The 14,038-nt window shown below is 52.6% G+C and overlaps 5 protein-coding genes and 1 non-coding gene across 6 annotated transcripts; 4 read left to right on the forward strand and 2 right to left on the reverse strand.

The window, feature by feature from the left end:
• Positions 1-970: 970 nt before the first annotated feature.
• Positions 971-2,868, reverse strand: CLUP02_12797 (uncharacterized protein; the record flags this gene model as incomplete). Its single annotated transcript, XM_049291757.1, has 10 exons — positions 971-1,126; positions 1,214-1,364; positions 1,545-1,570; positions 1,651-1,759; positions 1,822-1,940; positions 2,029-2,083; positions 2,171-2,238; positions 2,345-2,420; positions 2,481-2,694; positions 2,769-2,868. 10 exons carry the CDS (start codon positions 2,866-2,868, stop codon positions 971-973), a joined length of 1,074 nt encoding a protein of 357 aa, XP_049148903.1.
• A 49-nt stretch (positions 2,869-2,917) lies between these two features.
• CLUP02_12798 (uncharacterized protein) lies at positions 2,918-4,165 on the forward strand (the record flags this gene model as incomplete). The annotated part of the gene is made up of 1 exon (XM_049291758.1): positions 2,918-4,165. One exon carries the CDS (start codon positions 2,918-2,920, stop codon positions 4,163-4,165), a length of 1,248 nt encoding a protein of 415 aa, XP_049148904.1.
• Positions 4,166-4,476: 311 nt separating this feature from the next.
• CLUP02_tRNA221 lies at positions 4,477-4,571 on the forward strand. The gene has a single exon. It is a non-coding gene; the product is annotated as a tRNA-Gln (tRNA).
• A 674-nt stretch (positions 4,572-5,245) lies between these two features.
• CLUP02_12799 (benzoate 4-monooxygenase cytochrome P450) lies at positions 5,246-7,232 on the forward strand (the record flags this gene model as incomplete). Its single annotated transcript, XM_049291759.1, has 5 exons — positions 5,246-5,876; positions 5,952-6,375; positions 6,479-6,774; positions 6,872-6,973; positions 7,042-7,232. The coding sequence occupies 5 exons, from the start codon at positions 5,246-5,248 to the stop codon at positions 7,230-7,232; spliced, it is 1,644 nt and encodes a 547-aa protein (XP_049148905.1).
• Positions 7,233-7,597: 365 nt separating this feature from the next.
• On the reverse strand, positions 7,598-9,145 carry CLUP02_12800 (2OG-Fe(II)oxygenase superfamily protein; the record flags this gene model as incomplete). Its single annotated transcript, XM_049291760.1, has 4 exons — positions 7,598-8,194; positions 8,287-8,464; positions 8,507-8,592; positions 8,786-9,145. 4 exons carry the CDS (start codon positions 9,143-9,145, stop codon positions 7,598-7,600), a joined length of 1,221 nt encoding a protein of 406 aa, XP_049148906.1.
• A 2,953-nt stretch (positions 9,146-12,098) lies between these two features.
• CLUP02_12801 (NCS1 nucleoside transporter) lies at positions 12,099-13,802 on the forward strand (the record flags this gene model as incomplete). The annotated part of the gene is made up of 1 exon (XM_049291761.1): positions 12,099-13,802. One exon carries the CDS (start codon positions 12,099-12,101, stop codon positions 13,800-13,802), a length of 1,704 nt encoding a protein of 567 aa, XP_049148907.1.
• Between the last annotated feature and the right edge of the window lie 236 nt (positions 13,803-14,038).

Genomic DNA, 14,038 nt, shown 5'->3' on the forward strand with positions numbered 1-14,038 from the left:
TAAATCTCTTATCCCGTGCGGTATTAAGAGGTCGTCTTTTTTATATAGCGAGATACCTTACCGATCTATAATAATAGAATTTAATTACTAATTAGTATTAGTATCCCTATTATAAAGTAGTTAGTTCGAACCGTAGTTAATAAAGAGATTAATTAAACTATATAAATATCTGCGTAAGTATAAAAAGGAGGTTCTAACCGTAGGTTAGGCTGGCTACGATAATCGTAAATAGGGCCCCTAATTGGCCCCTGCGCAGTCGGCTGGATGCCGCGGTCGAATTAGACTTCTAATCCGACAGTTTAGCAACGGGCGCACAACGGCTGCATGCCAGTCAACGCCGCCATTTCTGAACTAAACAGACTTGAATCGGGGGAAAATAGACCCTTGTACCGAATTTATCAATTCGAAGGTGGCGTTGTAACTTGTAAAGCCGGGTCAGCCACTACCCATAGTAAGGTAAGCAAGGATATCCAAGTTTCTAGCTGGCTTCGGGCTCAACTACAGCCCCGGAAGAAGACCTAACGTTCTTCAGAACTTCTACTGTACAGCTTCTGAGAAGAAGACTTGAAATGGTAATAGGAAATGCCGACGGAACTTACGTGCTTGGAATAGATTAGGCTCAGATGTTGTCGAAGCTTAACGACACGGAGCCTCACACTTCCATACCCCTCCATACCCCTCCATACCCTTCACCTCGTTTAGGCAGCAGTTCTCCTATCCTGTCTCCGCTGTTAATTTGCTGACATTCTTCGGACCACCGACCAACAGTCTCAGTTACCTACGCCACAAAACCCTCCATCCAAGGACCTCTATGTTTAAGCTTTCAGTGTTCTAAGAATCATGCTCCATATCGATGAATGCGTTTTGGATCGACTAACACAGACTCTAAGTAGGCCTGCGCGTTGATGTGTAGTTTCCGAGCCCCTCGTAGCCTCAGTTATGTACTCTCATGTATTTGCTCGTCGCAATTTTAGACCCGCGCATGTTTCTCATGATGCGCGACTGCGTCTTTCACACGTATGGTTCGTGCTTCTGCTCCTGCTACGGCAATGATATACACACCCACAGCTGCTGTGGGTGGCTCTGCGCCTGCTTCCGCAAACTTGGCCATGAGTATCTCACTCGTCTACTTTACTCATGTGTGTGCTTTTCGTCGAATGGCCTGGTTTCACCGGAGTCTTTGTCGTCGTGGACGATACATATTACTTCAGACCCAGATGTGAAATGATTGCTCGTCGAAAAGCTTCGCTGAGATGAGCGGGTCTTGTAAGTTATTGAGTTGGAGCCATGGGAGCAAAGGGCCAGGGGTACGCCATCGACCCAGACTTGAGGATAGAGCTACCAAGTATTCCCAATCCAAGTTTCTTACTTGCTAGTCGTGAGTATCAGAGTGATACGGAACCTTGTTTTCATACGACGCTTAGTAGCAATCGAGCCCATGAGTTGGTGAGGCTTAGAGGGAGGGCCTTTAATAACCTCCCGGCAGGCTCACGCTTCTTATTCAATACGCCTTGATAGATGATATTCCTCTACATACCGGCTACGAGCTGAATATCTCGGCCTCAGCTAGCTGTTGATGGTGGAGCAGGTGGACCTAGAATTCCTTTGGTTGCGGCACGGCCATCTACGACGGTTAGGCAGCAGCATTACAGAAATTTTCACTGTAGCATCGAAATGGGATACCCCTATGTTGAGCTGGCTGCCTCCGAGAATGATACAGTCAATCCAGGGCTCAAAGTTGTTTATCTCTATTACTTGCCTTTCAAAGACAAGATGCAATGTTAACAATGGACCGAAGGCATGTTCGTGGACATCACTCACGCGGTGCGCTTGGACCCCTGAATGCGGATGAGGTTATGTTGTGGGTTGTGAAAAGTCCGCCGAGTACCACTGTTCGCTTCATGCAGCTTGAAAACGCAGGATCTTATCTTATGGATTCCCTGCGTCAATGTTAGCCATATATAGCCGTTTACTGGGTAGGATGCTCTTTGCTGCAGGTAGTGCAAGGCGCTTTTTGACCCTTTCTACCTTTGGGACACTCCAGGGCACCCCCATGCTGGACCACACAAGCGACCTAGAAAGCCTTGGAGAAATGACGGTGATGCTCTACATTTTAAGCAAATCGGCATTTGATCGAACCCATTGAGTGACTACTTGGGGGTTCTTCTACCTTAAAGTAACGAAGTCTGGGTTCTTGGCTGCCTGCTTCATCGTGTAATACCAGCTTCCGAGGATGTACTAACTTTGGTTGCCATGTCCACTATGTAAGGTTCTGGCAATACAAGTTGGTAATAGCTTCCAATTCATCTCAATATTCATGCGACGCGTCATCGCTCAAATGTACTTTCCTGGTGCCTGGAATCGTCTTCCGGCGGCGTCTTGGCGACGCCCAGTTCCCAAGATCATCATCCCGAATCCAACTGCAGACAACTTATCCGCAGCAAGGTAGAATTAAGTGCAAATATCATGAATGGCAATACGAGAAAGTGGGCGAGTTCCGGCAGCACAGCCTCTGTGTAGTCCAAAAAGGGAACTGAGACACCATGGATGCCATACCAGAGAGATAGCCAGCAAGCTTCGGAGCTTGATAGCCCAATGAAGAGGTTACTGGAGTGATCCGGAGTATATGGTCTACCCCAATTGGCATTTGCCCAAGCTCGCGCACTTTTCTTTGGCCAAAAGTGGCAATTACCCCTAAAGCATGCATCTAAGTCATTGAGCAGATTGCCTCCCCGTTGTGATGAAGACTCAAGAGGTGGTCCACGTACCAAGGGAGGCTTCAGGAGCAGCAGTCAGGAGTCCTCGAGCAATAATGAAAACGAGGTATAAATCCATGGAAGCATCCCACCATATATCAGCCAGATTCATCAATGCCACAATACAATCAATCTCAGTGTCGATCTCTTAAGACGTTATCATGTTCTCACTCAATCTCGAAAGCTCGCATTTAGGCTCCGACCTGCCACTGCGGATAACGCTTTGCCTTCTTCACTTCGTCTTTGGATCCATCTTCTTTGATATCATACACTGGATTGCCCACCGGTCCAACAGATCTCGCTTCCGAATACTACGACTACTTGCCAAGGCTCACTCAATCCACCATCAATACTTTGACCGTAATCTGAGATTCAACGAGCGATTCCGTCATCGAAATATTGTCTGGCATCTATCACTTGAGGTGTCGTGTCAGATGATTGGCAGCACAATGAGCTGGCTTCTCGGCCCTTTGTTCGTGCGCAAGGCTTCACTTTCCCAGTTCCATGACCTGATCATCATACTCTCAGTCCAAGCTGGTAGAGCAGCCGTAGTGGCATGGAACTCTGGGAACGATTCAAATCATATTCCTTACCCGCGGCTTCCGAAAGACCCTTCCACCTTCTTTGTTGGGCCTGAGTACCATGCCCTCCACCACATCGAACCTCTTGCCTACTTTGGGTCAATGGTGCGCCTGCTCGACTGGTTCCTCGGTACCGGGGTCTCACTCAGGGGCCGGCGCGTAACGATGACGGGGTCTAGGGGAGCCCTCGGCCAGGCCCTAACGAAGCAGCTTCACCTTCAAGGTGTTCGATGCATTCATACCCCCCGGTTTGGAGTCGACTGGACGTACGACGACTATTCCTACTTTGAGTCTATCCTTGCAAACACCGATATACTCATTCTCGCCCATGGATCCAAGAACGACGACAATGCCCATAAGGCAAATTGCGAGTCCCATGTTGCTATCATAGAACTGTTTAAGAAATTTTGCGAGCGGCGAAAACTTGGATTACTGCCAGAAGTTTGGTACATTGGTAGCGAGGCCGAATTTCATGGGGCATGGACGAAAGACATGGAGGGCTACACACAATCGAAACGCGCATTCGTACCACACGCCCAAAGATATTATGGAGACGAGTTCTTCAATTATCGACACATAGTTCCGGCAGCTTTTACCTCGAGAATGGGACGCGGCTTCATGTCTGCTGATTCGACCGCCAAAGTGGCTCTGTGGTGGATTTGTACAGGCGCACGTTACGTTCCAGCTACATACACCGGGTTCGCATATCTCAATTTCTTCAGGTTCAGACTGGGAGGCCTCGCTATCGGTTCGCCAAAAGGCACATCTCGAGGAGCTTCTGAGATATTGCGCATCATTGATGGAGGAAGGGCCAAACTCTGGCCTTGACAAGAGCCATCCAAGAAAACATACATGTAGAGACTTCACTCTGTATTTGTATTAGTTCTGTAAAGCCTCGGCACATTTTTTAAGACAAAGTTCATCTTCAATCTTCCAACAGCTCCCTTTTCAATCATCCTAAAGTTTCGGATGACTTTCGTAGCTTGAACCCACATCTCAGAAGCCAAGATGTCAGTTGCGGGTCGTGGGCAACCAACGTTTACGTCTAGTATCCACACGAGGGCTTCAACCACCCACCTCGAGCCCACATCATCGTCTCGTCGGCGCGCCAGACCCAAGGAAGTAATTCCAGTTCGATTGGTCTATTAGTCTAGTTGGTTAGGACGTCGGATTCTGATTCACAATTGAAAATCAGTTCCTTCCGTAAGCCCAGGTTCGAATCCTGGATGGACCTTTACGTTTTGCCATTCATGATAGAAGTGTATTGAGGCGTCATATTGTTCAAGTTTTGACTCTGTGATCGTATTCCAGGATTAGTGTTTGGCGGCCTACGAGCGTCGCAAGGCTGGAATCCTCTAAATCTTTTGTTCTCGCCTAAAGAGAACTATCTGGCGGAGATGATGTTCACTTGCAATATAATTACCATGGTGTTGAAACTCTCATCTAAGTTTAACAGCCGCAGTTGCCCCGGAGCTCCGAACCCCCGATTAGCAGGTCGGCATGCGGATTTCCGTTACGTATGACACAGAAAAAACGGGAGCCGTATTCGGACTGGGTACTCCAGACGAAACAGAGCACCCTAACTACGAGCTTCAGTTGAGACTTCTATGTGATAGGTTGATGCTACTATATGAGATGGTTTTTTTTTTTTCGAATCCCGCGGCTTTAGCCGAACTAGTCATATGCCGGCAGGTTTTGAGTTTACTCGAGGATGGGGAAGTACGGCGGGAAGCACGGCACCTGCTAGGTTAAGGTTACTGATGCTATCAACTTCAGGCGAATCTCGCAATGTTTTATGAACCAAGGTAAGCCGCGGTCAACTCACAACTTGAACGTATCTCGGAGCCTCCAGAAGGTAACTCTGGCCAAGATCAACATACATAGCAGACTAATCGAAGTTCTTGCACAATGCACGCAATCGATGTTCTTCAGTCTCTAGAAGCCTGCGGGCTCTCCTTCCTCGTCGGAATCATCCTCCATGTCTCCGTCTTCCGGTCCGGTGAATGGGATCTCTCGGCACAACGCATCATCACGAACTTCACACTCGCCTATGTAGCAACTGTCGGGGTCACCATGGCGTTGCCGTCCTTGATCCCCATGGTTTCTAGAACCTCATTGGAAGCGACCAGCTTGGCCCAAGTCTCCAAAGTTAGTGCTATACTCTTGTCTTCACTTACGGCAGGCATCTACACGAGCATGTTAGTCTACCGAGGCCTATTCCACCGCCTGCGTGAATTTCCCGGCCCCTTTCTTGCCAAGTTCACAAATCTCTACGTCACGTTCAAGATCTGGAACCGGATGCACCTCCATGAGGACGTGCGAAAGCTACACCAGAAGTACGGCGATGTGGTGAGGATTGGCCCGACCGAACTCTCGATCAACAAGCCCGGCGCCATCGACGCCGTCTTCCTGGACACGGATTGCATGAAAGGACCATGGTATAATTTGCTTCATCCCATGGTCTCAATGCAAATGGTTCGCGATAAAGAGGCGCATTCTAGACGACGAAAAGCGTGGGAATACGGCTTCACCTCGAAATGTAAGTCATTATAAAGACGTTGACAGAAGTGACCGATATCGATGCTAGACGAGACTGATTAACGGCACCACGCAGCACTTCGCGATTACGAGCCCCGCGTCCTCAAATACACCGACCAACTCCTCGCCGGCATCGAAGCCAGCGCAGGCTCCAAGTCCAACGTATCCCTGTGGTTCAACTTTTACAGCTTTGATGTCATGGGCGAGTTCTCCTTGGGCCATGGGTTCCGCATGCTTGAAGATGGCGTCGCGCACTTTTACATGAACTCGCTGCACGACGAGACCAAGGCCGTCGGGCGCTTTACGCACGCCATGTGGGCTCTGCCGCTGTATCGCAAGATGGCGATTTGGAATGCCGGCGTCAAGAAGTTCAAGACGTGGATCTCGGGCCAGGTGCAACAGCGGATCCAGAATAAGCCCGAGAGCCCCGATATATTTACGTGGGTGTTGGAGGATTACGAAGCTAAGAAGGAACACTCCGTCCAAGATATGCTTAATTTGTACGGAGACTGTATCTTAATTACAGTTGCTGGAAGGTAATGCTCTCGCAGTGATCCCATTTTCTCGGGCCACGGATTATTGACTCGCCTTGATGGTATTTAGCGACACTGTGGCAGCTGTCCTGTCATGCCTGTTCATGGAGCTGGCTCGGCATCCGAAAGAGTACCGGAAGCTGCAAGACGAAGTCGATGAGTACTTCAGAGGACATGACAAGCCTGAACATGCCGCCCTTTCAAAGCTACGATATCTTCAAGCCTGCATCGATGAATCATTACGTCTGCATCCACCTGTGCCATCGGGTGTCCAGCGAATGACGCCGCCAGAGGGTCTTCAAGTAGACGACGTCTGGCTTCCTGGAGACACCATTGTCTTTGTGCCCTCGTATACACAATACAGAGGTGAGTCACTCTCAAAAGTTGAGCAGCAAAAGTTGCAATTTGATTTGTCTCGCAGTACGGACGTGAATGGGTTACTGATAAACTTGCCAAATGATAGACGCCAGGTTCTTTGAAAGACCAGACGACTTCATCCCAGAACGATGGATCGACCAGCCAGAGCTCATCAAGAATGCCTCAGTCTACGTGCCATTCTCGACAGGTGAGTTTCCAACTGCCTCTTTCCCATCGAGTGAGCTAAACGGCGACCTTGCTAACTTCACTCTCAAGGACACGACGTATGTATCGGGAAACAGCTCGGCCTCCTAGAGACGCGATTTGTGACTAGCGCCATCGTGCATAAGTACAACTTGCGATATGCACAGGGGCAGACAGGGGAGATGTTCCTGGAGGGCAACAAGGACACGGGTACGCTGACCGTTGCTCCGCTCAATGTGGTATTCTCGCCGAGGAAAGCGTAAGCGTGGGGGTTGGTTCGGCGAAGTTGTCTCATCTCCCGTCTTTATATGCAGCTTGCAGAAATTTCCCGGTCCGGGGAGGTTGGTTGTCAACTTGTCAGGGTCTCAACACTGCACAGGGCATGCCACTGTTGGTTGCATGGGTGCATGATTAATGGGATGTAGTATGTAGAGTGTACTATTGTTCTCCTATATGTTCCTTGGCGTAGGTACCTACACCTACCAGTGCTACCTGTGTGCAGATATTTGCAGACTCAACTGCGAGCGTGAGGTTCAAACTTGGAATAATATGATGTGTCGAAAGAGAAATGCTCGCTGTCATGCCGTGCTTACCAACATCGCTGATGATTCCGAGAGAAAAATGCGCATTAAGCCTTGCCGTACGTCGCTCGTATCCGTCGCTCCAAATGCTCCCGACTGGTAACAGGCTCGGCACTTTCGTACCCCTTTCTTCTCAAAACCTCCAAAAACTCGGCACCCGCACCGCCGCCGCCGCTATCCCCTCGGTCCTCCTTGATGGGTGCCAACACGACGTGGCGATCAGGCTGTATGAACACGGGTATACTTAACCTCGCGACATTCTCGCTCGCGGACCTGGGAAAGGCGACCCTGTGCACCGTAGACCGCAGTCTCCCTGCGGTCCAGAACTCCAGAGCGTCGCCTATGTTGACGACAATGGCATTGGGGATGCAGGGGACGTCAGCCCACGCGGAGGGCTTGTTTCCTCCTCCTCCTCGCAGGACCTGAAGGCCGCCCTGGTCCGAAGGCTGGCGGAAGAGCAGGGTAAGTGAGCCGTAATCGGAGTGGGCGCCCGCTCGGATATCTTCCGAGTTAGAGGTTGGGGCGTCGTCTGGAGGCGAGGAGGTGGTGGTGGATGATGAGACCTCGGATACCGGGGGGTAGTTTATGAGACGCATACGACAACATTCGCCAGTATGGGCCTTTGATAGAAAATCTCTTGGCATCTGAAGTGAAGAGTTTAGTTATACCCAGCCCCTCATTTTGATGGCTCCTTCGCGGTAGGATGTCATTGAAACACTTAGATGGCAGCACTCACGCCTAATCCAACTGCAAGTCCTTCCAAAAGAGTCTTTGCGAGGTTGTCGCAACCCGCAAAGAAGGCCGCCATTGTCTCTCGGCGGGACTCCAACTCGGTTGGAAGCAGCTGCGTCGTTTTACCGGGGTCTGATAGGTAAAAGGACTCTTTAACGTCGCCTGGCCCTGCTCCCGAAAGCCTGTTCCACCCCACAAACATCAACATCTGAGCGTGATCTCACTGTTTCTTTACGAAAGGGGAAACACCATAAGCATGGTAGATGGGGCTGAGCACAACATACGTTTCTTCTCTCATACCGGTGTAACCCTAAGCGAGATCAAACCACGCAGTCAGCACCGCAAAAGATTAATCGCCGATCATATTCGTCCAACAACATGTACATAAATCCATCCTGTTTCTACGCCCTCTCGTTCCCCGTTGCTGAAAGAGAGCGAAAGAGAGACGGGCAAGAGACAGGACTATTCAGGCGAGGCGCAGAATACAAAACAGGAATACTCACCAGGTCGCCGCTGCCGTTGGCGTACACCAACTTCTCTTCAAGGGGTGAGCTGAAGAAGCTCTTGGCAAGAGCAAACATGTCGGCTGCGACGTCGTCGCGCAGCTCGTGGCCAACAACGTAGAAGAAACCGGGATCCTTGCCGACGCGCATGAGGTCGGCCGCAAGGTCCTCGACCGAGTCGAAGGACCGCAAGTCAACAACTGGTAGCGCCGCCTCCGACCCCGCCGGCGCCGCGGCCACGGTCATGGTTGGCTCGTTGGTTTTCGGCGCACCGCGCAGACGCGCAAACTGGGGTTTGCAAGACGGGGGGTGTTGGACAATGGTATTCTTGTAACACCCTTCTCGCTCTAGAACAAACATAAAGATTACGCAGGGGATGCAGATGTGGACAGTGGACTTTTAGTACAAGCAGGAAGCGTCTGTGGTTTCTGATAATATCGCGCGTAATATGCCTTTGAGAATTTTCGTCCGATCCGAGTTGCGCGCCCGACAGGAGGCAATGAAGCGCGGGTATTAAAGTATGCAGGATGAAATGAATGATGTGTGCGGCATGGGCGAACGCCACTTTCACAGCAGATAGTGATAAAAATGTCCAAGCTCCTCGAGTTAAGTAACAACTCTTGGTTGCGCATTTTCCCTTTCTCTCTAGCAGAACGAACCCCTCTTCCGACGGACCGACCTCGAGATAACCTCGTGGGGAATTGGGGGTTCCGCGGTCTCGGAGGCGGTTAAAGCTGTAGAATCAGAAGAAACAGCGGCAGATTCTCCATCTCAGAGCCCGCTCATTTTGCCTTTTTGTCACTCTTTTTGCCCGTCTTGAGAGGAGCCCCGCCGCGGGAAACACACGTGGGCTTGCTGGGTCTCGGGGTCCTCGAGGCGTTCGACGGGCCAAAGAGAAGGGGAGAGTGACCGCCCGTACAGACGCCAGACGCAACCCTAAACTGGGTTAATTCCTCTCTTTTGGAGAATGGACGGCGGGGCCGGGGGTTCAAGGCCGCGGTTGACGATCGATATGTGTGACGAAGAAGCGGCAGTGCCCGCGCGTGTGGCCCCATGACCGGTCCAGTTTCCCATGCAGAAAAAGGCTCCGCAGAGAACGACGAAACATACTGTGGAGATAAGCGCAATCGTGATCTCGATTCTTGACTGAAGCCGTCAAAAGTCATGTCTCAAATGAGGGGTCTAAAGGTGATGGAACGGGCGATGGTGTTGCTCGAGCCAATCGCGATTCGTTACCATTTCCCGAGCCACATAAATTTTGCGGCCGAGACAGCGAGACAGTGGCTGTTGAGCTGTTGAGCTGTAGAATGCCAGAGTGCCAGAATGTGACGGTTCCCTCGACTTTCCTGTTTACTGCGATGTACGGGATACATACCATGAGGGAGAGGAAGTCTGATTGGTATCTGTACGGAAACGATATCTGGCGATGTGCTTGAGACAACGCCGCAACGGTGTAGGAACACGCAATGCAGCCTACTTCTCCGTAGACTTACATGGTCGAAATCTGAGAGGGAATCAGGTTGATGACCCTGTCTTGAATGTCTCATATGATAGGCCTGCGTCGGTCCGCTCTGCTCCAACACGCCAAGCGAAATTGAAGAGCAAACAAAATCCCATTCCGCCTAGCCCATCCAGACCCAACACGTAATAATCCTGCTTTCGTACCCACAACGTAAGCAGGAGGAAAGAAAAGAGAAAAACACCCCCGGCGTGAACTAGAACCCGAAAAGACCCTTACACCAATTCTCTTTTCCCCTCCCTACCGAGAGCCTGGTCCGCGCCCCCTTCTGCCCTGGGCTCTATCCACATTCCCACACTTTTGGGGCCAGGGATCATCGTCACCGCTGCAGGTTCTGCATGGCAGTGGAGGGGCGGGCACGTCGTGGATCGTGAAATTGACCGCGCATCCCACGAGGGGAAGAGTCCAAAAGGGACGGCGGGAGGGGGTCATGTAGTTTGAGTCTAGGTTCTCTTCCAACTGCATGATATCAAACGCGATATTTGTCGTAAACCTGGAAGTTCAGCTTACGAAGTATTACATGGCGTCCCCTCTAGCTTCTACAAACCTTGCCTCTAGAGTCTTTTCCCCCCTCCCAAGGTCCCCAACCCCCAACCATATCCTCCCTTTTCGCCATAGATGTTCCCATAGCCTCCGTCACCTTTCAAGTCCCGCTATTCGTAGACCGAGGTGCTGATATCTTGTTTCAAACGACTGGAGCAAACCCGGCCGCCCATCTACAATATTGCGCCGGGATGGTTGGAACCCCCTGAAGTGGTATCATCGGTGAAAGCTGACCCTGCACTTGGTCAGCCAGGGCTTCGCAGGCGCACCCTCCATCATGTATGGCAATCCATACACAGTAAGGTAAGACCACTTCTCTCTTGCTCTTGTCTTTTTCCTCTCCTGTCAGCCTGTCGGTGGCCCGTTGGGCAAGTCGCTAACCACGCCTCTGGGATTTCTGTCTCGCCCGCTTGCTCAACCCTTTGCCCGGGACAGGTTCCGCGTCCAGCATCCAGCTCCTCCAGACCCAGACTCCCGGTACTATCAAGTTCCGTACGTAGGCATTGAACATGAAATGGAAACGCTCGAGAGACACATATATCAGCCGTGAAGGACAACCCAAGTCCCGACCACACTGTGTCTCTACACATTGCCCTGCCTCCTCCTTTCATTCCAAGTCCCTCCAACTTTTTAACCTTTTGCCCGTTACGCATTGCACGTAACTGAACACCCCACGATCTGTGCGACGTAACTAAGCTTTCCGTACGAAACTTTGACAAGCTAGACGCTAAAAAATCGAACCAAACAAAAGAAAAAGGCCCGCCTCGAAATCGTCCGGTCCGCTTACGGTCTGGCCTAGCGCCCTCCCCGTCTCCCCTTTCTAGATCTCTCCCGCACCGCCTCACTCCTAAGTAAGGTCCGTCTCATATCTTCATTGAAAGAGGCCAGACTCACTCAGGAACCCTACCTACTGTACTGGCCCCCATCCCATCCCGTTTCTTCCTGAGCGGGCCCCTTCCCCCATCTTCCCGCCTTCCACATTCACCCGCCTCTTGGTCCCCGTCCTCTTGCCAAACGGGCGGGCATACACACCGCAGTAGTTCGCAGAGCCGGCGTCGCGGCGTACATCACGCATTCCTCAAGTGAACACCACCAACACCTTACAACAAACCGCTTCCTCAGCGGTACATCCCAGCAGTGAGAAGTTGGAACTAGACAGGGAACTAGCAACAAGAATCTGTTGTGATCATCGACGGTGTCCCACGGTGCCCTTCTCGGGCTGAACCCCCCACCGGCGCCAAAACAGCCAAGATGACGACCGCAACGGCCCTCCTCCGCCGCGTCCAAGTCCCCCGCGAGACGGACGTGGCAACGACAGCCTACATGAACCGCGACACCCGGCCCCTCCCGCCCTCCCGCCGCACCTACGGGCCCTGGCAATTCGTCGGCCTCTGGGTCGTCACCGGCTCCTTCAACATCGGCGGCTGGACGACGGGCTCCTCCCTCATCGCCCTCGGCCTCAACGTCTGGCAGGCCATGTTGACCGTCATCATCGGCCACTGCCTCGTCGGCCTCATCTGCGTCCTCGCCGGCGGACCGGGCGCGAAATGGCATATCGGCTTCTCCATCCTGCAAAAGGCCTCCTGGGGCATGCGTGGCGCTCTCTTCCCGCTCGTCCAGCGCATCGTATTATCGTTTATATGGTACTCTACACAAGTCTACTGGGGCGGACAATGCGTACGCACCTTCATCGCCTCCATGGCCCCGTCCTTTAACAACCTCGACACACCCCTCGCCAACGGCACAATGACGGTGGCAGACTTCATCGGCTTCATCATCTTCTCCCTCCTCTGCCTGCCCCTGATCTACATCCGCCCAGAACGCTACCACATCCCCTTCGCCGTCGCCGCCTGCACCGTCATCCCCACCGTCTTCGTCCTCTTAATCTGGTGTCTCGCCACAGCCCGCGGCGCCGGCCCCATGCTCCACGACATCACCTCCACCGCCGGCGTCAAGCAAGCAACGGGCTCCCACCTGGGCTGGATGCTCGCCCTCGGCATCTGCACAAACATCGGCGGCATCAGCACCCACATCTTCTCCCAGTCCGACTTCACGCGCTTCGCCCGCCGGCCCCGCGACCAGCTCGCCTCCCAGCTCGTCTTCGTACCTGTCAACACCATCCTCGTCGCCTTCGTCGGCATCGTCTGCACCTCGTGCGCCGCCCAGCTCTTCCCCAAGACGCAGGGCACGCTCGTATGGGAACCCTACCGCTTCCTCGACGCCCTTCAAGCCCACTACGACAACAGCGCGGGAGCCCGCGCCGCCGTCTTCTTCGCGGCCCTCGCCTTCATCTTTGCCCAGTTCGGCATCGCCGTCGCGGAGAACGCACTCTCCAACGGCATCGACCTCTCCGCGCTGCTGCCGCGCTACTTTAACCTCCGCCGCGGCGGGTACCTCACCGCAGCCGTGGCCTTTATCATGCAGCCATGGCAGCTCCTCAACGGCGCAAGCAAGTTCCTGACGGTGATGGGCGGCTACGGCGTCTTCCTGGGTTCTATGACGGGTGTCATGTTTGCGGATTACTACCTCGTTCGCGCGCGGCGGCTGAAGCTGACAGACCTGTACGAGGCGAGCAGCCGGAGCGTGTACTGGTACCGCGGGGGCGTCAACTGGCGCGCCGGCGTGTCGTGGACGGTGGGCACGTTCTCCCTGCTGCCCGGGTTCGTGCAGCGAGTGCAGGATCCGACGGTTGAAAAGGCGGGGTGGTCGCACCTGTACTACCTCGCTTGGCCGTTGGGTTGTACCCTTGCCGTGGTATCGTATTGCCTACTGCATGCTGCGTTCCCGATTCGGGACCCTCATGCGGTTGACGACGCGGACTATTTTGGTACGTTTGGGCCGGCGGAGAGGCCGGTGCTGGACGGGGAGCAGCTTCCGTCGTCGTCTTCCAAGGCGTCTGATAGAGATGATTCGACTAGCAAGATTCGTGAGGAGCCCGATGAGAAGAGGGTGTAAAGGCGGATAGGTTTTTGAAGGACGTGTGTTATGATCACGAGCCAGCTCTTGTCGTTTTCCTTGTTATAGCGCGCGGGATACCTTTTGTTGTGCATGCGGTTTCTGCCCGAATAGAATATACCATAATGGCTCTAATGACTTACCATCAATTCTCAGTTCAGGTGTGAGTGAGATGAGATGTGACGTGTCGGAAGAGGCGATGAAGCGGCAGCCTGCCGTCGACCCAATGTGTATGT

The sequence above is a fragment of the Colletotrichum lupini genome, chromosome 6 (assembly GCF_023278565.1).
Source record: "Colletotrichum lupini chromosome 6, complete sequence".
Lineage (NCBI taxonomy): Eukaryota > Fungi > Ascomycota > Sordariomycetes > Glomerellales > Glomerellaceae > Colletotrichum > Colletotrichum lupini.